The sequence below is a fragment of the Pezoporus flaviventris genome, unplaced genomic scaffold, assembly GCF_033815535.1.
Source record: "Pezoporus flaviventris isolate CSIRO_AGI_PZ_B2104156 unplaced genomic scaffold, CSIRO_AGI_Pfla_v1 ptg000031l, whole genome shotgun sequence".
Taxonomy (NCBI): Eukaryota; Metazoa; Chordata; class Aves; order Psittaciformes; family Psittacidae; genus Pezoporus; species Pezoporus flaviventris.
Genome location: NW_026892579.1, coordinates 68,233,882 through 68,258,055, shown reverse-complemented (window position 1 = coordinate 68,258,055; position 24,174 = coordinate 68,233,882). Strand labels below are relative to the sequence as shown.

General features: G+C 45.3%; 2 protein-coding genes across 2 annotated transcripts in view; both read right to left on the bottom strand.

Moving 5' to 3' along the window:
* Positions 1-24,174, bottom strand: part of BCL2L11 (BCL2 like 11) — a 156,700-nt gene that overhangs the window by 13,423 nt on the left and 119,103 nt on the right. The window lies entirely within an intron of this gene.
* ZC3H6 (zinc finger CCCH-type containing 6) overlaps positions 1-24,174 on the bottom strand; it is a 28,298-nt gene that overhangs the window by 2,697 nt on the left and 1,427 nt on the right. Inside the window, exons 2-11 of the mRNA XM_061461709.1 lie at positions 13,996-14,176; positions 12,707-12,832; positions 11,364-11,619; positions 9,654-9,775; positions 7,110-7,226; positions 5,580-5,691; positions 4,156-4,265; positions 3,136-3,389; positions 2,017-2,531; positions 1,522-1,761 (exon numbers count right to left, since the gene is read on the bottom strand). Coding sequence (XP_061317693.1) covers positions 1,522-1,761; positions 2,017-2,531; positions 3,136-3,389; positions 4,156-4,265; positions 5,580-5,691; positions 7,110-7,226; positions 9,654-9,775; positions 11,364-11,619; positions 12,707-12,832; positions 13,996-14,176 — 2,033 coding nt within the window. The remainder of the gene's footprint in view (positions 1-1,521; positions 1,762-2,016; positions 2,532-3,135; positions 3,390-4,155; positions 4,266-5,579; positions 5,692-7,109; positions 7,227-9,653; positions 9,776-11,363; positions 11,620-12,706; positions 12,833-13,995; positions 14,177-24,174) is intronic.

The window sequence follows — 24,174 nt, the reverse complement described above, 5'->3', positions numbered from 1 at the left end:
TTTCCACCAGCACTAATAAAAACCCATTTAAAATGTGAGTCTTGGTGAAACTGTTCTTCATTGTGGGATGGCAGAATGAAAAGTAAAACAGCACTGTAAGTCTCAGAACCAGGTCAATTACAGACGCGGAATTTGCTGCCTTATTACATCCAAGTCACCACATTCTTGTGAAAGCTCAAGATTCAGGAAGGGAAGAATAAGAATGTTTTATTTTAACGGATAAATCCTCATCTATGGGACATAATTTCCTTGGCAAGCCTCATCAGCGCAGCTCTGTGCTTAGTTCCACATCCTACCTCACCTGCTTGCGAAAGAAGACTTAAGTGTCTATTGTGGCTTAGTAGACTGAGAAATGAAGACAAACCCCCCAGTATCTAATGCACAGTAACACATGCTCTCCCAAGGAACAAGGGATGGCACAAGAGGAAACGGCCTCAAGCTGCACCAGGGCAGGTTTAGATGGAGCTGAGGAACAATTCCTGCCCCAGAGGGTGCTCAGGCATTGGAACAGGCTGCCCAGAGCAGGGCTGCAGGCACCGTCCCTGCAAGGGTTCACATACTGTGGAGACGAGGCCTCAGTGCCATGGGTTAGTGGTGGCCTTGGCAGGGCTGGGGTAAGGGTTGGACTGGGTGAGCTTAAAGGGCTTTTCCAACCCAGTTGATTCTGTGACACTGCATTCCCCCACTGCCAGCAGCACCACACCAGCACTCAATGACAGGCAGAGGAATGTTCTGGAGGCAGCTGACAGGAACGTTTTCCCCTCACACCGCTTTCCAAAAGCCCTCTGGAGGGGAGGATACATCCCTGTGGTGAGCAGCCTCCAGCTCAGAGCAGGTTACACCCGGCTGCTCTGGTTTTCTGGGTAGCCTGGAGGACTGCATCTCCACATCTCTCACCATGTGATCAGAGTTACATGGGCAGCGCTCACAAAACCCCAGGATACAGCATGTCCTCACAAACAGCAGGTACAGCAGCTGCCTTTTGGTCCTACAGAAGCACTTCTGGCCACGCAACTCAGCAGCCTCAGAAGAGGGGGCAGCAGGGAGCAGGACAAGGGATAAGAGCACTCCGTGCCTGGATCTGATCAGGAGGTTTACTGCTCTCCATCACCCAGGTGAACACTGCAAAGTGCAGCTATCCCAGGGGGAAAACTACTGCTCTAGAGATATGGAATACGCAGAAAGATTAAGACACAACTGTGTGAACAGAATCTAGGATGCACTCGCAGTACTGGCAGTTAGAAACCTCTCTGTTTCAGGCAAGGACTGTAAGAAGGAATTAAGTTATCCACAACAGAACTTTTTAAAGCACAAACTGTATTCAAAAATTATCCATGGATCTTTCTGCGTGGAACTGGAACAAAGCAACTAAACCTACGCTAACATCCTAGAACAAGCTGGGAGGAAAGCAAGTACATTCAACTGAAAATACAGTAACTGTGAGTGGTAAGGTGACAAAAATCCATGTCCCACACTAATACCTAGTCAGTATGTTTAGAGCTCCAACAAAATGATCTTTACCTTCATCTTTGCTCATTGCTCTCTGCCCCTGGTTGCTGACAGAGTCTCCATCTCTCTGATGCTTCTGACTAAGTCTTGCATAAAGGGCTTTCTGCATTGCTGGAAGGAAATCTGGTACATTAATGGCTGGCTTATGGCCCATGTGGCTACTCATGCAGTCCGACTCGCTTCCACCTTGATGCGACTCTTGAGCCATGAGGTGAGCCTGGTGATCTGAGAATTCTCCATGCCACTGTCCATCTGCAGCACAAAAACACCAGTCAGCAGCTAACCTATACAAGGTTTTATGACAGAGGAGAGAAAACATAAACCACATCGAGTAAAACCAATGTGATGTATATTACGCAACTGGAAAACACCAGCTGAAAACACCTCTAACACTGAAGACATCTATCCAAGATCCTCTCAGCAGCTCAGCTTTGGAGCCATGATATTTCAATACCAAACCCCTGCAAAGCACCAGATCAAGGAACAGCAATTCTGAAGTGTCCTTACCACCGGAGTTATTGGCTGGCTGGAAGTTGTGTACAGCTTGGTGGGAATAGTAATTGTCATAGAAGTCAGCTGCGTTCTGAATAGGCTCATAATTCATGTTGGGCTGCCGCTCTCCAGGCATCTGCTGGTACTGTGGCCCTGGAGGACAGTGATTCTCTCTTGGCATGTTCACCATATGTCCTCCCGGGGCATTGTAAGATCCACCAAGACCTGGTGGGGTGTGAGGTGGGCCACCCTGCTGTCCTTGCATAGGCATACCACTCTGGTTCTGTGGTCCGAGAAAGCCTGGTGGAACACCCTGCATGGGAGGACTCTGCGGCATGCCCGGGCCTTGGGGCCCTCCACATGGATGATGTCCAGGAGAACCTGGGTGCATTGGTGGCCCGTTATGTCCTTGGGACATGCCAGGTCCTGGTCCTGGACTTGAACCTGGGTTGTACATGTGCTGGGAATGCGGGTCATTTCCTGGGAATGGTGGTCTCGGGGGCGATGCGCTGTTGTAGAAGGTTGGTGGCCTGCAGGCAAAAGGAAATCAGTGAATCAGGTTCTGCACCTACAAAGGTCAGCAGCCTGTTAGCTATCTCCTGCCCTCCTCACCCTTACACGTCTGCTCTTAGCTGATCTTAAAGTGGATTAAAATCTGAAAGAAGCAAAGTCATTTTCAAAGAGAGTAACTCCATACACTAAATATTCATCATACCACAACAGAGTGTCTGGAAGTAGGACATGTACAACATACTAGCAGATGCAGAACTGGGTATTTGCTGCAGCAAAGGGTTTTAAACATCCCAAGGCCAACAGTCTCCATCAGGGGTGTCTGTTAGCTACAGCCACAAAGAGGTTGTGGAAAAGAATGAACTGCTCAGCCTGCAAGCAGAGATAGGTACGCAGGCACAGAGCCAAACCAAGAGCCAATGGAGTGATTTCCTGGAAGGGCAATGCTCAGGAAGTTCTCTTCTAGGAAAAGCATTAAGTAATTCTAACAGCCAATATCTGACAGGACTTTAACTCAGCAAATACACTCAGGAGTGCACACTTGTGACAGGAGCAAAGAGAACTGTTCACGTACTCCTGCAGCCGTGTCTGAAGGAGGGGTCTACACTAAGCTCTGACACCTACTTTTTCCCAATTTTGTGTGCTAAATCCACAGTTGGCTTCACAACTATTTCAAACAGAGATGGGATCTTCTTATAATCCCCTGATGGATCCTGGTAGTTTTCCATGTCAGACTCAGAAAAGGCATATTGCTCTGGTGGGGTTGGCAGAAGCCCCACTCCTGGTGGAGGCTTAGGGAGAGGAACTATGCCACGCTTTCGGAGCTCCTCCAGCTCTTTCTCATCTTCATTTTGTGGTTCCTCCTCGTTATTCAAAACCTGGAACACAGGAATGTAGCAAACACTTCATAAACTTTGCAGCATGTGCAGTGCAGCTCAGTCCTGCCCTTTCCATTTGATTGCCTGCTACAATGCTACTACTAACATCAAACTCAGGATGATTATAAATCCATTATGACTTGTTTTGCAGGACACCCATTCACAGCCAGGGTGAAACTATTTCTGCAGCCAGGAAGGGACAATTCCACACAAGTAATTTCCTTCAAACAGTAATTTTAAGTGACAGAAGTTGAAGGACTTGTTCCAAGATCCATAATGCTTCAGGTGTTAAATTCAAGCCACTTTCTGTTACGGGTTGTTGCATAGGAAGTGCAGAGAGACACAGACACCCTACTTAAAGGTCAGGATTTCATGAATCATTCAGAGGGGCACCTCATTCCTTTCTCCACCCTGAATGCAGAAGTCAGTCAGGTGATACCTAACTTCTACACAGCTAAAGGTAAGCCACATGAGAGCCACCTTTCTTGTTACAGACTCCATGCAGAGGTCCACAGGCAGGGGCACAAATAAAGTTCATGGACAGAAACATGAGTTGGGAAAATCAGCAAGTCTGATATGGCTAAAAATGACTGCTAGGAATTCCTAGTATTGAACCTGGCCATGGACATGTGGAAAAGCAACAGGGAAGTTTAACATCATTAGAGTTTAGCATCACATTCCCTGAGAATCACATGGAAATTTCCAACAACCCCCCCTCACTGTTTTTAGCAGCAACCCTCCTGTTCCCAGGGCACAAACTGCTCACCTTATCCAGCAGCTCTTTTGTTTCTGCAGTCAGGGGAGCATGAGAAAATTTGCACTTATCTCCTTGGTAGCACTTTGCTCCTGTGTGATAAAACTTGCAAGGGAATTCATGTAAGCAATGTGTTAAGGATTCCCAACAAAGGCTCATCTCTGTGCACTCAGGCAAGTCTATGAAATTCAGCTCTCAGCTATCCTTCAGTTCTTCACCAGCACTTCACCCTTCCAAAGCACTACGTTAAGAACTTTGAAAGCTAATAACCAACTTACACCTCCCAGTTCCATTTAACACTCCACTCATGATTACATTACTGTGGCCTTAATGCTATTTTTGATTCTATTCTAAAACTGTGAATAAAAAGGTGAAGATCTGCCATGGTTTAAACCCAGCCGGTAACTCAGAACCACGCAGCCGCTCGCTCACTCCCCCCCCTTCCTCCCCCCAGCTCCAGGAGGGATGGGGAGGAGAATGGAAAGAATGTAACTCCCACAGGTTAAGAGCAGTCCAGTACAAGGTATAACACAAACCACTGCTGCTATCACCAATAATAATGATGATAAGGGAAATAACAAGGGGAGAGAATACAACCGCTCACCACCCATCGACCGATACGCAGCCTGACCCGAGCAGTGATGTAACCCTCTTGGGCAGCTGCCCCCAGTTTATATAGTGGGCATGACGTGCTGTGGTATGGAATACCCCTTTCGTTAGTTTGGGTCAGGTGTCCTGTCTCTGCTTCCTCCCAGCTTCCCCTCCTCCCTGGCAAGCATGAGACTCACAAAGTCCTTGGTCACACTAAACGTTACTGAGCAACAACTAAAACCATCGGTGTTATCAGCACTGCTCCCAGGCTGAAAGTCAAAACCACAGCACTGCACCAGCTACTAAGAAGGAGAAAAATGACTGCTGCTGCTGAACCCAGGACAAGGTCTCAATTCCACAGCAGAATCATAGAATCCCAGACCGGTTTGTGTTGGAAGGGACCTTAAAGCTCCTCCAGCTCCAACCCCTGCCACAGGCAGGGACCCCTTCCACTAGAGCAGCTTGCTCCAAGCCCCTGTGTCCAACCTGCCCTTGAGCACTGCCAGGGATGGGGCAGCCACAGCTTCTCTGGGCACCCTGTGCCAGCGCCTCAGCACCCTCACAGGGAAGAGCTTCTGCCTCAGAGCTCAGCTCAGTCTCCCCTCGGGCAGGTTCAAGCCATTCCCCTTGGCCTGTCCCTACAGGCCCTTGCCCAAAGCCTCTCTCCAGGTTTCTTGTAGGTTCACAGCTGTTTCCTGACACCCCCCCACAAAAAAATAATCTTTGTGTATTAAATCTACACAGCCTTTGGTACAGCCTCTAAAAGAAATAGCCTTAAAAATCACGTCACTTAAGAGTAAATATAAACCTGCAGTTTAACTCAAGTATTACTTTTTAAAGGATATTGTGCAAATAAATGCAGTTCTCTCCTTTGGTGCAGTAACCCTGTATGTAGAACTTGCAGATCTCCTTCTTCTTCTCAATCTCTGCATCATGATCAAATTTACACTGCTCTCCCTAAAAATAAAGCCAAGAAATCCCATTATCCACCTGAAATGCTGAGTAATTCCACTCAATATTTAAAGAAAAACATCCTCCTCTGCTGAATTGCAGCTTTTTATCTTTACTGCATCAGACTGCATTAGAAGCAAACTAAAACTGTGATTAGGGGGCTTGGACATAGAGAAACAATTCCTGAATTGGGACTTAAAATAGAGGCAGTGCTCACAGGAAACAAGCTGCTCTTTCAGTCCCAGTTCTCTTCTCTGTCTCTGCTGGCTACTTGCAATAAAAAGATATTTAAACAAGTATTTTACTAACATTATTTTCCATATAAACTGTTATGGATCAGAAAACCTGATTCTGTTTTAAGGAGGGGTGAGAGAACTTAAAGTCCAAAAATATTAAGACTCTTCCACAGAGGAAAAATAGAGTCCAAATAATACCAAGTTTCTATCAGCCACAGCACACTATAATTAGGGTGTAGGGTGAGGGGTTTTATGCACAGTTTTTGTAGTGATTTTCACAAAAACCACACTAAGAGTATTCTTTTCTTGTTTTAAAACTGAAGGTGGCAGCAAATCCTCGTCTCACTGAGCAGGACACACTAGAACACAGAAAGGCAGCAACAAATCGTGATTTCCTACTGCTCCTGGTTTGGGGAAAAAAAAAGCATTTTTACCTTTATTTTCACCATCTGAAAAAGAAACAGGATGTTCTACCTCGAAATACAGAGAGGAACCACACAGAAATGACACACACCTTTTGAGGAGCATGCAGTTTCTCTCAAGTGTGGTTATACCTGACTGAACTACTCTGACATCAGAGGATTCAAACCCCAGCAGCATAAATAAGCTTCAAAATGAAGCAATAGCAGCTCATTTATGCACTGAGAGACTGTGTTGGAAGGGCTTTGAAGCTGACTGCTCTGAAGAGCCTCCTCTTCCTTCTGCTGCCTGCCCCTTGATGCCTGCAGGAAGATGATTCTCTGGTAGGGGAACTATTGCTACAACCCCACTTTTTACTTGGGAGAGAGAAGCAATTCAGCAGCACTAAGCAATTCCTTCAATGGCTCAAAATTAACAGTGGCACATAATCTAATGCATTCAGAATCATCGCCTGTTGACACACTCCACCCTTGTAAGACTTGATGTGTACTTACAGGATATATTAGCAGTGTGAGTTTCTGATACTAGCACAGATGTTTGTACTGTCTATACTAATAAACACAGTATTTTGGATAGAATTTGTTGCAATTCAAAATGTGTAATATATTTTTCCATAAATTGGCATTTATCTATCAATTCTCAAAACATTAAACACCAAAACCACTGATTTCAACACACATTTTCTCTGCATGAGCTGAAGTAAACCAGAACAGAGCCACTTCCCCCCTTTCTGCACAGCAAAGCGGAGACCAACAAGTGCACAATTACCTTAATACACCTCCCTTCCAGGAAGTATTTACAGATCTGTTTGCCTTTGTGTTCCACTGTGTGCTGATTTATGAACTCCTGGCTCATGTTCACCCACTTCTTCACTGGTTTGCCATCCTGTTAAGAGAAATGAACATCACGCTGATGCTTTCTTATTAAGCACAATTGTGGAAACATTAAGAGCACACCTGGGGCACCAGTTACCCCAAAATGTGATTCACTTCACCATGATTTATGTTCTTAATTATTATACCCACAGCTCAAATTATAGGTAAATAAATATTTTTTCTCAGCTGCTTTAATACATGTTTATACCATGAGGGAAAACAGAGAGGAAGCACAATTCAATCATGACCCAACATGTGAGAATTATTACGCACTTAGTGAGGCAAATAATTGTTCTCTCATGAGTTGATTCCCATGTGGCATCTGCTCTGGGGATAAACTAAAAACACTGTGGAAAACTCTAAGCAGGGAGTATGGGATGGTGCTGAGGGGACCTCATGCAGCTAGTAAAGGCAATAGAAGCCTTTAATGAATTGCTGCCTCTGGCACTGCACCAGAGGCTAGAACCAACCTTGTCTCTGCAGTGCTGGGTGGTTTCCAACTGGTCTGATGATAGAGGGAAATGGCCTTTTCCCATTCCCCATGTTCACAAAGATGAGCAGGGACCTGAGTGCTGAGCAGGAGCTTCTGGAATGGCTGTGGTTCTCCACAGCCATCACACTGCATTGTGAGGGCACCAAGTGTCTGCTCCCATTCTGCTCAGCAGATTAAGCAATGTCACACAACATTAACACTAAGGATGAGTTGCAGATTTTGTTGACACTGAGAAGCAGAAATCTTTGAGCTGGAAGTGCCACTCCTGGATCCTCAGGATCCATTTGCTCCTCTGAGCACACTGAATCCAGAGAAATCCCAGCTGCTTCACGCAAAGCAGCTTTGAACTTAACACCTGATCCTCTTCAAGGTCCATGTAAGTATCACATAAACAGGAATGCTCCAAGTCTCTGGGACTAAATCAGTGACTGTCCCACACCACAAAGCTCTTGAACCAATGGACCAAGGTTGAAACCCATGGAACCTATGTCCCATTTCCTTACTTCCCTGTAGCCAGGAGCCCAGCTTTTTGCCTTTTGCCTTCTGCCTGCTGGGACCTGCCTGAGCTGCCTCCACCCTTCCCCACAGCCTGGGAGATGGCACTGGAGGACTGGGCATGCTCTACAAGAAGGAGTCCTACAAACAAAGCATCATCCTAACACATCAAAGAGGATCTAAGAGATCCAGGGAAGATCTGATCAGGACCACCCAGCAGCCCCAGAGAGTTTGGCCAGCAGAGAACATGGGGGAAGATGAACATGGCTGAATTCTCCACCACCACATTAGTGAGAAGCCAGCCATGTGCATTCCTGAGGGTAGGAGAGAGCAGAGCCACAAACATTTCAAACTTAACATGAGTTGGCTTAAATGTTTTCCAGCCATGGATGGATTTCACCCATTAATCGCTGGTTTTGTATTGGTTTGCATTTAAATGAAGACTGGAGTTAGACATTTACAACTACTGTGCAAATACTGAACACTACATTGTCTCTTAATTCCTGTGCAGAGAATTACTAGATGAAAACCAAGGTCACATGTATTTCCATTTCTACAGTCACAGCCATGGAAGAGAAGGAGAATTCCTCACGATTCAGATGGAAACTAGAAAAAAAATGTCCATTTTCTTTGCTAGTAGTAGCATTTCATTTCAGATATAGTTAACACTGAAGTCAATGGACCACTCAAAGCCAAAGCCCACAAACCACTTTCTGCTACTTTTTCATATTTCCAAGAAAAACAAGCAAATTACTATTAATTTATCAATCCTATTTTGTACCTTGAGTGTCAGGAAATTCTAGGAAGTTTCTAGATAAGAGAAAAAAATCACAGAATCCCAGCCTGGTTTGTGTTGAAGGGACCTTAAAGCTCACCCAGTTCCAACCCCTGCTCCCACAGGCAGGGACACCTTCCACTGGAGCAGCTTGCTCCAAGCCCCTGTGTCCAACCTGGCCTTGAACACTGCCAGGGATGGGGCAGCCACAGCTTCTCTGGGCACCCTGTGCCAGCGCCTCAGCACCCTCACAGGGAAGAGCTTCTGCCTAAGAACTCATCTCAGTCTCCCCTCGGGCAGGTTCAAGCCATTCCCCTTGGCCTGTCCCTACAGGCCCTTGTCCCAAGCTCCTCTCCAGCTTTCCTGGAGTCTCTTTAGGCACTGGAGCTGCTCTAAGGTCTCCCCTTAAGGAGCCTTCTCTTCTCCAGGCTGACCCAGCCCAGCTCTTTCAACATGTGTCTTGTCCCCTTATACCTTCCTCCTGATCTGTGAAAACTGCTCACTGCAGATACTTCCAGGTAGGAAAATTCTCCTCCTCTTTACGAGCCTGTTGGGCCAGTGCGGAGCTCTTGGTAAAGTTTAAAGATATGTCTTTTGAAATACTCTTCTGTTAAAGCAAAGCATCCAGTAATCTGCAACAACCACATCTGGAATCTGCCTTTAATTGTACATACCTCATGAAAGCCATCGGAGCCTTTGTTGCCTCCTCTTCCCCTTCCACGATCTTTACGCTTCAGTTTCTTTTGCATCCCACGCCCTCGACCAATATTGTAGTTATTTCCTCTTTGAGAAATACCTGGAAAACAGAAATTACCTCTTTAGATCACCTCAGAAAGTAAAGAACAATGGTTATCTAGTGACACTGAATACAGACAAATCACACTAACCAAGTCTCTCCCTTTTTACAGCCTAAATACTCTCCTGAATGACGAGCCAGCAAATACAACTGCACCAGCCAGCTGTAACCCTGTGCCTGCTCCTTGAAAAGCTCTTCACAGCAACAAACCCAGTATGAAATCAATCCTGTCCCAAGCAGCACTCACAACTGGAAATGCACACGTGTTATTTCCAACCAGCCCAAATACCTGAAGTACTGTTTGGTCACTTTCTGAATCAGAACTAGAGGGGTGCAATTGGCACTGGGTTTAGGGCCTGATTTGTTGTCACACCATACAGGAGACCTGAGATCTTAACCTAAGAAATGTGAAACAGCTGTGAATATAGAACTGTTTAATGGGAACTGTCTGGAAGGCTCAAGACTGCAACGATGGAGCCAGGAGCACAGCAGGAGTCATGGTCTCAGCTAACACTATCAGAGTATCTGCTTTCTCCTGTATCTAAACCCAAAGACAACCAGTTACAGAGTTCCTGCTTCAGGTGGCAGCCACTCTACGACAGCAAGGCCAACTGCAGTGAAAACACCTTGACTTCATCTCAGATGACCTGCAGGCAGAGATTTGGAAGCAGTATTGCCAAGCAGCACATGAAAAGCCATTTCTGCCTCAGCTAAAGAGATCCTGCTAATCTTTTGGCCATTTATTTCATTGTGAACCAAACCAGAACCGAACAATAAATCTTCACTGTAGTAAATGGAAGACAAGTTGCTACCTTTGAACAACACACAGTATCTTCCTGAGAACCACTATGGTATTCATACTGTCACACAAAACCCTGCTCAAATTGACTGGGAGTCAAACTTTAGCCATGATTCAAGGGAGAAGTCCTCTTTAAGAGGAGCAGTTTTTCACTGGGATTCGTATCAGCCAAGCTTACATGCAAAAAGAGTTACGAAAAGGAAAATAAAAGGATACTAGCACAGTACTTGTACTACTACACAGTACATAGTAATACTTGTGGGTGTAACAACAGAAGCATTCAGGCACCTATCAAAACTTCCAGGTACTTAATTCTCAGGGGGACTAAATTAGATTTTGGCATTAACCCATTTACATTCCTCCCTCCAATCGAATCCCATTTCAGACCTTCATAAACTACCACCAGAAAGTCCCTTTGCAGCACTAGGATTTCTTATCACAGACTGGTTTGGGTTGGAGGGGACCTTAACACTCAGGCAGTTCCAACCTCTCTGCCATGGTGGAGTTAGGGGGGTTGGAACTTCCTCAAGCAGTTACACAACAAAGATCTTGGCTTTATTTCTCTCTTTACTGTGTACACACCACGCAACTCGATCTTTTTCTTCAATACATGCACCAACGTGACCACATGGTATTAGTCCTTAATGAACAGCATCATCACTGATGGGAGGCTGCAAGCTTGCAGGAAAGCCACCGCTGCCAGATCTGAATTCAAACCTCCTGAAGTGATGCCCAATACAACTGGCACACACCAGCTATTGCTACAATTAATGATTCCAATTCTCTTACCTTTCTGGACTCCTTTCATGCCCTGCTTTTTCACTGGTTCCTTTGGGAATGGAGGTCCCAAATCAGTACTGGAGGTCTCTTTAGCTTGCCTGTACTGTTTAAGCTGATCAGCAAAATCTTCATCCTTTTCCTCCTCATTGTAATTCCCAAAATTTTCATCACTGTAGTGACTGTAGTCATCATAGTCCTTACTCTTGACATTCTTTTTATGCTGCATTTTCTGTGAGCTCATGTAGTTTCCTGACACGTGTCCATGCTGTGGAGAGGGGATTGTATTGTTCAGGAGCAGCTCAAGAGCTCAAACAACACCCCCATAAACCCATTGTGTTTATGCTGGTTTATTGTCATGCTCTCTACCAGATTTGCACAAGCAAACATCAATAATACACAGTGAGAACCAGTCATGCAGTAAAAATTACTACTTTGATTTTGAATGCATCAAAATAGGTAAAAAAGATAAAAACCAACAGCATCAGCATCTAAACTCCAGGAAACTTTTCCGGGAGGTTGACAAAGCAGTTTACCATACACACTTCCAAGGGTTGTAAGTGCCACATAGATGAACTATGCTTAAAATCATTTTTTCCCTTCCTGAGCTCCAATCCTGATGATCCCAGACACAGATGAGACACTCTGCCTTGTCTCTGTCAGGATGAAATACTGCTTATGGCCACTCCTAAGCCAGCACTGGCCCTTCTCCTGTTCCTGCAGATAGGATCTTCAGTTTGTTACTAGATTTGGCTGGCCTAAAGGTTTCTGGAATGGTTTGAGGCTAAAAGGAAAAGCTCCTCTCCTCTGAAGTAGCAGAGTTCCATCAAGCTGCTCTATCACAGCTTCGGAGCTTGGTGTTCTCTGTCACCCAGGGGTCTCAGGAAGGCTACCAAGGTGCACAGACTGGGAAAGCCAGGACAAATGGAACTACCAGAATGCAGAATCAACTCTAGATATTTAAAGGTGGCTTTTCAGGAGCTGCTTCCTCTTAGAAGAGTCTAAATCACGGCATCACAGACTGATTTGGGCTGGAAGGGACCTTAAAGGTTATCTAGCTCCAACCCCTGCCATGGGTTGGACACAAATCCAATGCAGGCAATAATAAAGATATCTTAATTGTAGCCTGATGGAGTTAAAAATGGTATCAGGCTTGCTTGCATGACCTATATTCATGCCACAGATCATGCTTTACGTTTGGAGACCTCCTCAAGGAGACGAGAACTAGATGTGGCTCCAGAAGTCTATGAGAATGGGTACTGCCATCAAATCAGCCTCCAAAACCCCAGCAGTTACACCTGCTTTTCTAAATTACACCTAATAAAGACATGAGGAATCAGCTCAAACAGTACTACCTGACTGAATGAGGAATCATAATCTCTGTATGAAGAGCTGCCACTCTTCTTATGTGGCCTTTCTGTACGCTCAATGTCAGAATCATGGCTGTAGTCGGAGCTGTCATCACTGGATGGGGAGTTATGCTGAAAAGAAGAACAAAATAGCTCTCAAATGTTGTGTAACTCTGTGGAACTGGTCTGCTGTACAGGAACTTAAAGGAAGCATTAGCCTAGCAAACGAAAATGTGTTCTTAACTCTCACAAAGCTCTGCTGCTGAGGGAAGTTAAAGCAAGCACTCTTTGATGCCACACTCTTTGTTTCAGAGACCAAGATCTGATCCAAAGAGGCTGCCATGTAAACCTGAGGGCTGTGTAGCTGCTTCCTATGGGTCTCTCTGAGCCCTGCACCCCAGGATGCTGCTGGAAGGCTAACAGATCTGGGAGATGGCTAGAAACTGGCACAGCAGTCTGCCATTTTCTGCAGGGAGAAAGCTCAGGTTTATTCTAGGATACTATTTTGTCTTGCACTTAAGTCGGTTAAAGTCACATTATCTTAATGAACTTCACTGCAGGATTCACTGAACCAGCCTGAAATCTTTTTCTTCCCATGAGAATAATGAGCAGAAAAGTTAAATTGATAAATTTACATTAAATTTAATCCTAAAACCCTCACAAATCTCTATGGTCCAGCTGCCACTGTTGCTGCCAGTGGCCTGGGCTTAACTTACACTGCTGCTTCAGATTTAAGCAGTTTAAGGAAGTGGTTTAACACTTCATCCTCTCATGTCAGAACTACCACGACCACTGACAGGAGCAGAGAGTAAGATGCTCATAAATGTCAGCATTTTGTAAGCTGCTATTAAAAGAAATACTGAAATAAGCATCCAGTGAAGACGTGTACCAGAAATACCAGTTACACCTGCAGTCTGATTCTGTACTTCGATATTAACAGAGGAAACCCAAGTTTATGAAATGCATTGAGGCAAAGCAAACAAGTGAGTTTCCAAACTATGGTTTCAAAAGTGCTACGGTTGGGTTATTTAACAGTTTATGTCTCTTACACCACATAAACTGTCACTGGAATGTGTGAATATGCACTTCCTTCCATGTGCTGGAAGTCTATTTAATACACTAATTCTTTAGTACTGAAGTGCATTGGTGAGAGAGGAACACCCCAAACCTGCCCTCAGACACCAAAGATTGACTAAATAGTAATAAAAGCATTTTTCTTCCCTAATTCCCTGGCTTCTTGGCTAAACCTGGCATTAAAACCAGCACCTCCACCCTCTTGTTTTGCATTTCCCCACCTTATGCTTATCCCGCCTTCTCCTTTTGGATTTCTTCTTTTCTTTCTCTTTTTTGCGTTTCTTCCGTGATTTCCTGTGTCCTTTCTCATTCTTCTGTTTATCATCACCTTTTGAACCATGTTCTTTCACATCCTCATAGGCTGCATCATCTATTTCCCCATCTTCCAGCTCTCCATCCTCTCTGTAGGAGGAAACAGATCAATACGGTAAAATGCCATGCTATGATCCCTCTCATCTGCCCAACAGCACAGTGAAAACACCCCCAGTTCTTTGCACCAGGCACATTTTTATACATGTGCTTACGCTTTTTAATACATGGAACACCCCAAGAACCACCAGGATTTAAGAGTTTTCTTAAATAGCTAAAGAAAAATGGAATGCAAACCATTAAATGGCAAAATTAAGACGTTTTAGAGCTATGGTTTGGTTCTTCCTCTTCCTAAATAGCTTTCTCCAGCCTAGATCAAAAATACAACACTCTGTTGCCCTTAAGCACAACCAAAAGGTAGTTTAACCACTTCCAGAAGTGCTTCCACTACAGTGCTGGTCCCTGCATGGCGCTGCTTGCAGAACAGATGTGGTCACAATTAAAGGCAATTTAACCTCTCTGAAACCATAGAGGTAAATAATGAAAGGAAGCAGTTGGGCACTGCAGGAAAAGCAATGTACAGTGGGTACAAACACGTGTCCTTCAACAGCTCCTGGAAGGGAAGATGAGACCCAAATATCTAAGGTGGAATGGCCAGAGTCATGAGCAGTTTGAAAAAGAAGAATTAACTTAGTAGTAAGGTGAATTCTTCAAAAGAAATCAGCAGTAGACAAGGAATTGTTAACATCTGAAGAATGAGTAAAAACGTAAATACAGACACAAAATACAACACTTGAGGTGCTTGTAAACCAAATGTCAAAGGCTTGTGCTCATCTCTATCAACAGGGAAAAAAGGTTTCTATGATTACATGAGGCTTTACTTAAAGTTCTGTCTACTGAAATCCTTTGCCACAAGGAAACATGTTGCCCAAACACCCATTTCTCATCCCTATTGCAAACACTCTGCTGGAGCAATCCCAGCTCCTCTTCCACTGTTTGGTATTAGCTGGGGTTTAGCTGTGGAAGAATCTGCTGCTTTGAGACATTTGTACTTGGCTCTATATAATTATTCCTACATTACTGCTGCTTCAGGAACTCAGCCTTTGGAGGCATCATGGGAACTTAGGGAAAGTCAGTGCTCAGTTTTTACATGGAGATTGCTTGGCAATGCCACCAGTGCTTGAAACCCTCACTCTGAAGGGACCAGCTTCAGCAGATGGTGGGGCGGGGGGGGGCACAGCCTGTAAAAAACTATATTAAATGCAAAAAATCCATGAATAAACCAAGACTAAAGCAGTGCTGGGGGCAGTAGAAGGTATTAGGACTGAAGCAGTAATTAGGCTTTATTAAACTGCCTTATAATTTGTCCACCTCACTATGATCAACTCTGCCTCAAGGCACTGTGAAGAGCAGGAAGGGGGAAGAACTCACCAGGAAGCAAAAGACCTGAGGCTCCACAGTAAAACCAGTCATTAAGAAGAGAAGCAACCCAATGTTGGGATTTAATGTAAGAGGAGTAAATTACTGTGGCAGGGAGAAGAAAAGGGAAGATGACAGGACTGCTGTATGGGCACCTTGTGTGCCCTGGGGCTTCTTAGAACTAAATATGCTTAACAACCACAATGGGAGAAAGAAACCTCAAACCAAAACCAATCAGGATACGATTACAGATCAATGACTAGCCAAAAACTGGACGGGAAAACCCCCACATCCAGATGATCAGGTCATATAAAGGCTTTGGGGAAAACCAGAGGAAACCCATCCATTTCAAGGTACCACCTCTTCACATTTAGTTCTCAGCTACTGGTGGGACGCTACAGCACAGCAACTGCCTATCCATCACCTCGGGGCAGCCCGCTGCAGGCATGCAAAGACAGGTTATGGACATCTGAGCCTCAGGAAGATGCTTTGCTGTGTTACACGATGGAAAATGGGACTCTAGAACATTTCGAAGTGACACACAAGGGCAGCCAGCTCACTTAGTGACTGGAAATATAGGAAACTCTGGAATAAGGGAGAAAATCACCTTCGAGATGAGTACTGAAGATGGTTTTGCTGAACAGCATGAAGCAACAGGACTGGAAAGAAGGAAAGTTTATGAGAAGCTTCCAAATGTCAAAATATTAAGAAGAAATCAGATTTAATCTGAATAAAAGATTCTGCTATGGAAGGTGTCATTTAAAGACCATCATTCACACTGGTGGCAGTAAAAGGAACTTCAGGGCAGGTAGCGAGTGATCCTGCAGGACTCGCTGAAGCAGACAAAACAAACAAGCCCATGGAAGACACAGCTCTTCCCTCCAACACGCTGAATACACTGTGGGGAATAGGAAATCAAAAGGGAGCTTAGAGAGTAGGCAAGAAGAATTGCTCAACTGCTGTTGTTTAAATTCAGCTACACTGCAAACGCAGCCGTCCCTGGGAAACACTCTGCAAAGGACATTACTTTTAGTGCAAACATAAAGCAGCAGGAAGCTACGAGGTTTTGAACAAAGACTGGAAATGAACACTAATAATTACAGTGATCAGAATAAAGGTTTGCCCATGGCCAAGTGGGCACCAAACACAAAGTAGAGGCAGCTTCAGAACCCATTTCTATGTGATTTTTGTAAGGTGCTCACAGAGATCTGCTCATACGCAATCCTGACACTGCCTTGCAAAGAGCTTAACACCAAGATACTCCTGTACTTAAGAAGAGAGAAAGGATCTTCAGAGTATGTACCCCAAGCATAGAATAACTCCTGTGTTCAAGCACCACAGTGGCCATTACCTCCAGCATTCCCTGAGAAACTCTGGAATGCATCAGACAATAAATATCCCAAGAAAGCATTTGTCCCATCTTTCCAGGCTAATACAGTGCGCTTAGAGTAACTGGAACACAAATACTTAGGGAACACCTGCAGCCATTGGGAAAACCAATATTTCCTACTCTGACAACATGAGTTCAACTCCCTCCCTGAAGTATTTCTGCTTTTAAATATGCTCTTTAGGAAATAGGGTTGTTCCCAGTTCCTTTGGGAACTGCCATTATGGATTTATACCGCTGGGATGCATCCAGGCCTTCATTAACTTTCTAGGTAAAACAACTATGCAGGATCCCGGTAACACTATCCTTTGGATTGCATTCCAAAGGGAAGGTTACGGAAGGTTTTCCTTTACTCCCCCAGTGCCTACATTCTTTCTGCAACATCCTGGAATTTTCCAAGCCCTGAACTTCCAAGAATGTATAAAACCAAAACAACAGAACAAAACCCAAAAGAAAACTCTGGATAAATGTGATTTGAAAATAAAATGGAAAAAAAAAACACCATTACTTCTTGGAAATTATTGAGTTATTCCTCAAAGAAAGTTTACCAAAGTGATAGGGCAGAAAAGTCCATTTTATAGGGTTTTTCCTGATTTAAACCCCACACTGAGCTGTTCACTTGTATTCTGTACCGGTGCTGTGCAAAGTACAGCTTCTTGCTTACACAGCACTCTGGCATTACGCATTGCCTGCTATCAGTGTGCTTCTGGCATTGCTGGAAGCGCCTGACCCACAAGCACCAAAGTCTGCTTGATGTGGACAAACAGGGAAGTGTAATTTGGTTCTTTTTCAAGACTCCCTTCTCTCTCAACTGCCCTGCCCCACAAAACAACGCACCACCAAAGCAACCTCCCCTGACACAATGCCAACAAGCTGGGGGGACAGCCCGTGGTGCCTCACAACACACACCCCAGGAGTCAAGGACAGCCTCTGCGCTGAACCAGCACCCTTGGCAAGCTGTAACTGCTGCCATGTGGTTTGTTCCAGGGTTCCAGATTTGGATGTGCAAAGGCTGAACTAAATCTGATGCACCTTCTGGTTAATGGGAGTTCATCCGGACCTGTTACAAGGCAGATGTGCAGTATGAAGTTCTGGCACAGGACAGAGCAGGAGAGGGTACCTCACCTCTAACCTGAAGTCTCAGCTAGCACTACCAAGCCCTTCTCATCCGAGTGCGTTTGAAGTCCTTATGGAAGAGAAACAGAAGCACCTTCATTAAATACCAGTTTAAATTGCTCAGAGGCGTTCAGATGCTGCTGCCTGACCTACTGGAACTGCTCATAAAGAGCCCCTGATGATGACTTACTGCCATATGGTCCCACTATTTCCTCATGACCCACAGGATGGCAAACACAACCCTGCAATGCAAAACACAGGAGATGCAAAATAAAGTAACACCACGTAGACTCCATGAGCTAAACAAATCCTAAGTAAGGCAAAGGCAGTGATGTTTCCTATCAGCCTCTGTACAAGGAGTAGGTGCCCACAAAAAACACTTGGATCTTCTTCAGATGCAAGAGAAAGAACTAAAATCACTTATGGATCACTCCCTCTTCTGCCATCTCCACATACTTGGAGCTTGATGGATATGTGAAAATGAAACTAGAAAGTGTTTCCACTGTCCCCAGGGTATTTCTAGAGCACCTCAGAAATGGATTACAAAGGCAGAGAAGCCAAATTATCTTTCAGGGAAGACTCAATCTGGTGAAGTCAGTGAAAAGGCAGTTATGCAAATATTTGGGTAGGGAATGGAAATCCACACCTAGAGTAACTCACTGTTACTCTGGTGTTTACTGTTCAGTTTCTAACGTTCCAACCCAGCTTTAACTCACCTCTCCTGCCCTCAACCCCAGTCATTTTTAAATAGCATTCTTCACGTTCAAACAAAAGAAGATTTACAACTCAAGCTCCAGGACACAGAAACGAGACGCATTTGCTCAGTACCACTGACAACTGGAGGTTTAAAATGCTGTAAGAAAACTGAACTGGTTTTCCCTGAAGGAAATCTTCCTCTCAGAAGCACTGAGCACACGTGCAGACAGCGCAGGAGCTACAGGAGAACCTAACTTACATGAACAAAATCATGCAACCAAAATGTGAGTCTATCAAAGAACCCCAGAACCCCAGATTGGTTTGGGTTGGAAGGGACCTTAAAGCTCCTCCAGCTCCAAGCCCTGCCACGGGCAGGGACCCCTTCCACTAGAGCAGCTTGCTCCAAGCCCCTGTGTCCAACCTGGCCTTGAACACTGCCAGGGATGGGGCAGCCACAGCTTCTCTGGGCACCCTGTGCCAGCGCCTCAGCACCCTCACAGGGAAGAGCTTCTGCCTTGTATCTAACATTATTTTCTATATTATCTGTATTATTCTATTTTCTTATATCTAACATTATTACATCAAACGTTATTTTCTGTTAATTCCTATTTACACAGGTTTGATTTACAGTTAAGGAAAAGTCTCATTTAAAAGAATAACATTTTGGTTTACAACATGATGCTTCGATTTTATTCATTAGAATAAACCTTAAAGAGCATATGAACGGACCAGGCTTCCCCAAAGCACCACCAACATGAGATAAGGTATGTAGTAGAAAAAATGAAAGGCTGCAAACACCTCCCTTTACTTCTTGTACCCACAGAGAAAGGACACAGCAGCAAGAATGGAAACTTTAAACATGAGCAGCTAACGCATTAAATAATGGCTTATTTTTTAAGAAGCTGCTAATTTCTGGCGATAACCAAATATTACTGCCCAAGAAGGAAATCAAATCTATTTCTTCCTGAAGTGAATGCATTGTTAAACCTTAACCTTTTCTTTCTGTGATTAGCTCTAGAAGAGAGAAGTTATCAGAAAACACTGAGAATGTTCAAAACCTCATCTTTGCATAAAGAAACAGCATGTTCATTCACACACCTCCTCTTCTGCTGACCTCTGTATCTGTGATCAGGACACACAGTGCAAGAGACAGTTTAAACCTATGGGAAACCACTTGAGTGCTTCTGGCACTGGTCAACATCTATTTAGTATAGAAGCCTTACACCCCTCCTGCATATTCTCCTCTTAAGTTTCCTTTGGGTATATTTTTCTTAGTGCCCTACAGTAGATTTCTATTCTAGCCCCTTTATTCCAGCTCCCCACACACTCCTGCTGCACCAAAAACCCCTCCTGCTCATACTTTCCACCCAGAAGTACACGATGCTGTGCAGCACTCGTGACTGCACAGATGGGCATAGCCATCCCACCAGCTCATGCTTCCTGTCTGTTCACTGTCACACAATGAACCCACAGTACTCCCAACAGGTAAGATTTGGGTGCCACGAACTTACAAAGAGGACAATAACTCATACACAGGTTGATGACATGAAAATTTTAAGTCTAAAATAAGATCTTAACAGTGCTAAAGTGTTTTAGACACTGTGACACTAAAAATTTATGAATGGAGGCCCTCAGTGCCATGGGTTAGTGGTGGCCTTGGCAGCGCTGGGGTAAGGGTTGGACTCCATGACCATAAAGGTCTTTTCCAACCTGGTTGATTCTGTGATTCTAAAATGAGAATGAATAAAGGAAACACCCACACAACAAGGTGGTTTTTGCAGTTAACAGCACAAGCTGGTTCGCAGCAAGGATCAGCACTGGCTTCTCTGACAACATCCTGCAGGTCACCTGTGGCACTTTCCAGCTGCACATTAGCTTCAGCCACCCTGCAAACACGACGCTACCTTGATCTACACCAAGGCAGTGAACTGCAGCATGCAAAGTTACACACCAGGGAGCTGGGAGGGTTTTAACCTCTGTCCTGCTTTCATCCCAGGGCTGGCTCTAACAGATACTGTGCTCCCACAGCAGGGGGGGGAAGGAAGTGGGAAGACGGCAGTGCCAAAAATAAAGCTTCCTGGGGTGGTACTAGGGGGCAATGAGCAACTTCTGGGCAGCCCACACTGTCACCCTGCTGCCCATCCGTCTCCTGTCTCTGGGGCTTAACACTGCAGAAGAAATCAGCTCAGAGAGGCCACCTCCTCCTCCCCAGAGCATGAGCAGTGACCCAGCCAGCTGCCATGTCTTGCCTCCTGTAATGTTTGCTGGATGGCAAACAGCCGTGTTTGCCCTCAGGGCAGATTTGGGAGTGATTCTCTCTCTGCTTCCTAATGGCAAAGCAAGTTTTGAAATCAGGCTGGAGAACAATAAATCACTGCAAGGCTGCATTCAGTGCTCACAAACAACTCCAGCTAAACATGAACACATTCTTTGGTGATTAACTATTACTGACCTAAGGAAGAATAATCTCTCAAACCAGCTCCCAGCAAACATTTTCAAGCCAAACTATGCGCACGTGGACAGCAAGCAGCAGGTATAACAAAAGAGAAGCATTTAAACTGTCAGTTTAAGATAGATGGAAGGCTTGTGGGAAGGGAGAGCAGTGGGGCTGAATAATAGGAACCAGGATTAGAAGGGATCTTCAGCCCTTTGGCTCCACAAGTGCTTCCCTGATCTGTACAGCTCTGGTAAAGCTGAGGAGCCACACGGCTGGAGACAAGACACAGACAAAGCCACGTGCAACAGGACACTGACTAAGCAGTAAAGGAGAGAAAGTACAACTAGGGTATAACAGAGATTTCAGTTTGCTGTTACTCATCTGCTACAACCCCCACTTGGGGTTTTCCCTTCCCTTGCCACGGGCTGTAATTCAGCAGAGCAGGTCTCCATTAGGATGAACCAGCGAGACCGGTTAGAGCAGCAGCATGAGTCCTGCTTGCCCAGGCCACGAGGGCTACGCTGGGAAGGGAACAGGCAATTCCTAAGGCAGCTGGAAGAGGAAACTGGGAAAACAAAAGCAATAGGTGGCTGGGTGAAGTCTGTGGCTTATCTGGATGGACACAGGCCATGTGTGGCTGGCAAAGGAGAGGCTTTGGAAGAGCAGCACCCCAGCTAGCAGCAGTCACACGATCGAACACTTCAACTACACCTCCTAAAGCTCAAAATCAGTTTATCTTGAGGAATAATAAAGGGACTGCACCAACTGCAGTTTGAATGTAGAAACTATCAAAGGCACAATGGGGAAGTGGACACTGGGGATTAGCAGGGTTCTGGGGGCAAGGAACCTGACACGCAACAGACAAGCCTGGCTCTGAAGTGCTATTTCCAAATACCCCTTGTAAAAACCTGGACAACTGCCTGCAAAAAGTCCACAGGTCACTGAGGTGCCTGCTCCAGAGCTGTCCCTAACACTGGATTTCCTTTACTGTGCCATGAGCATAGAAAAAGGGGCCTGGCAATGCAGCTCCCGAGACCCTGCTGGCTGCAGGAGCCCTGCCTGCACCCCTGTGATCTGCGAGTTAACATCGCCGTGCTCAGCCCTCTGCCAGGTCACTGCTATTTTTACAGCAGATAATGGGATAAGGCATCTCCTGGATGGAGATTAAATGACAGCAAAGCAGAAATAGCCAGCAGAAAGTGTCAGCACCAAGCCAGTGGTTTAGACTGCAAAAATAAATGAACTGCAAGTTACTTTCTGAAGTCTCTGGCACCGAGTTTAAAGGCAGAACCAACTGTAGCACGAGTCCTTCCCCTGCCTGTAAGAGCTCACTGCTAGTCAGAAATGAAAGTCCACACAAGAATTCAGCCCATGCATGAGGACTGCATTCTATCTGTGGCAAGTGTTTAGTTCCTCTCTTAGACACGTGCTTTATCTACAGCATGAGGCAAAGGTGGGACAATGTCCTCAAACTAAAGAGTTTTAAGAGCAGTCGGAAGCTCCCAGCCCTGCAGATGATGGTGACGGCAGCCACAACCTCTCACAAGGATCAGCCCTTTGGGAGAGAGCAGGAACTTGCACATTTACCCCCAGTTCCGTGTGGATTTGCTGCCCCCGAGGTTGGCAGCACCCAGCCTCTGAGCTCGCTCTTACCCTATCTCCCTACATAAAAGCAATCCCTCATAAACCCTGACCTCCCAGGAAGCACCAACCTTTTACCTGTGTGCAGAAAGTCTCAAACACTCCATCAAAGACAATGTCTCCACAACGAGTTAACTAAAAACAACTCTAAAATGAAACCCTTCCTTCCTTAAGCAGGTGCCTGTCTATAAACAAGGAAAACAAAAGACCCTGGATTAAAACAATCTTCCAGTCCTAAATTGCCCAAGCATAGGCACAAAAGGGGTTTTACCATTGTCTACTGCTCAAAAGCACTAAGCAACTTCTTTAGAATTCCACAGAGTGGTTCAAAATCAAACTAACTACATGTTAACCAGAAATGCTGCTCATTTATGCCGCATGAGTTGACCTTATCCCTTCACTGATTTCAGCAGCTTCCTGTTATGGGCTGTACCTACTGAGCTATCAGTGCATAAAGAACTGCCTCCCCTTTGGCACGGTTTCTGTGGAAGGGAAAGATCCTGTTTCTCTTTGGGCCTCCCCAGCTGGTGGGGAAATCTTTATACACTGCAGGAAGTTCATACTTTGCTCACTGATATAACACAAAGACTTCCATTTGGGGCGTCTTTCTTTTTTAACACCGCTCTGGGGGCATGAGGAACACACTTTACACGTTTCAGATCACAGGGGAGCAGAAGTTGTGCAAGTCTTGCTTACAAAGAGTATTACTTAACAGGTAGATGTGTTTATTGTTGAACCTCCTGCTCTTCTGAAATGAAAACATTATAAAGCCATGTTTATTTGACGTCACCCTGTATTTAACAGGTCCATTAGACTCTCAGGTAGTAGTTATTTATTCTACTCCACCGGTTACCAGTGTCACAACAGGCGTAGTGGTGGGGAGAGCTGGTGAGAGGAATTCTACTTGTCACCAGGGCACGGGGAACTCCCAGTTAGGACAACTGTACTCCCAGCAGCACAGGGGGTAACGGGGGCTCGTCCTCACCGAGGACTTGGAAACACAAAGTATTTGCAACCCTGAAACAGCACAAAGGAGCTCTAGGACCACTCTGCCTGCTGCTGCTGCACAGTTCTAACAGGCACCTCCAGCAGTCCCAGCAGACCACTGCTCTGCTTGGACACAGTGCTCCTTTGGAACACAGAGCATGACTCAACTTACACAAGTAAAAGCAGGGAGGTGAAACCAAGAACCGGCAGCTCCGAGCTCTGCCTTGACCCTGTCGCTAAACCACAGCACCGGTTTTGGACCAGTCCCTCAGCTCTGCGTGGCCCTTCCACTTCGTACCACAGGCTCAGTGACTCTTCCTCCAGCGAGGGAACACTTACGTTCGCTCACCAGCCCTTTCCTGTTGGGTTTTATTGCTCCAGTCCTCCGAGACAAGCACCAAGCAGGGC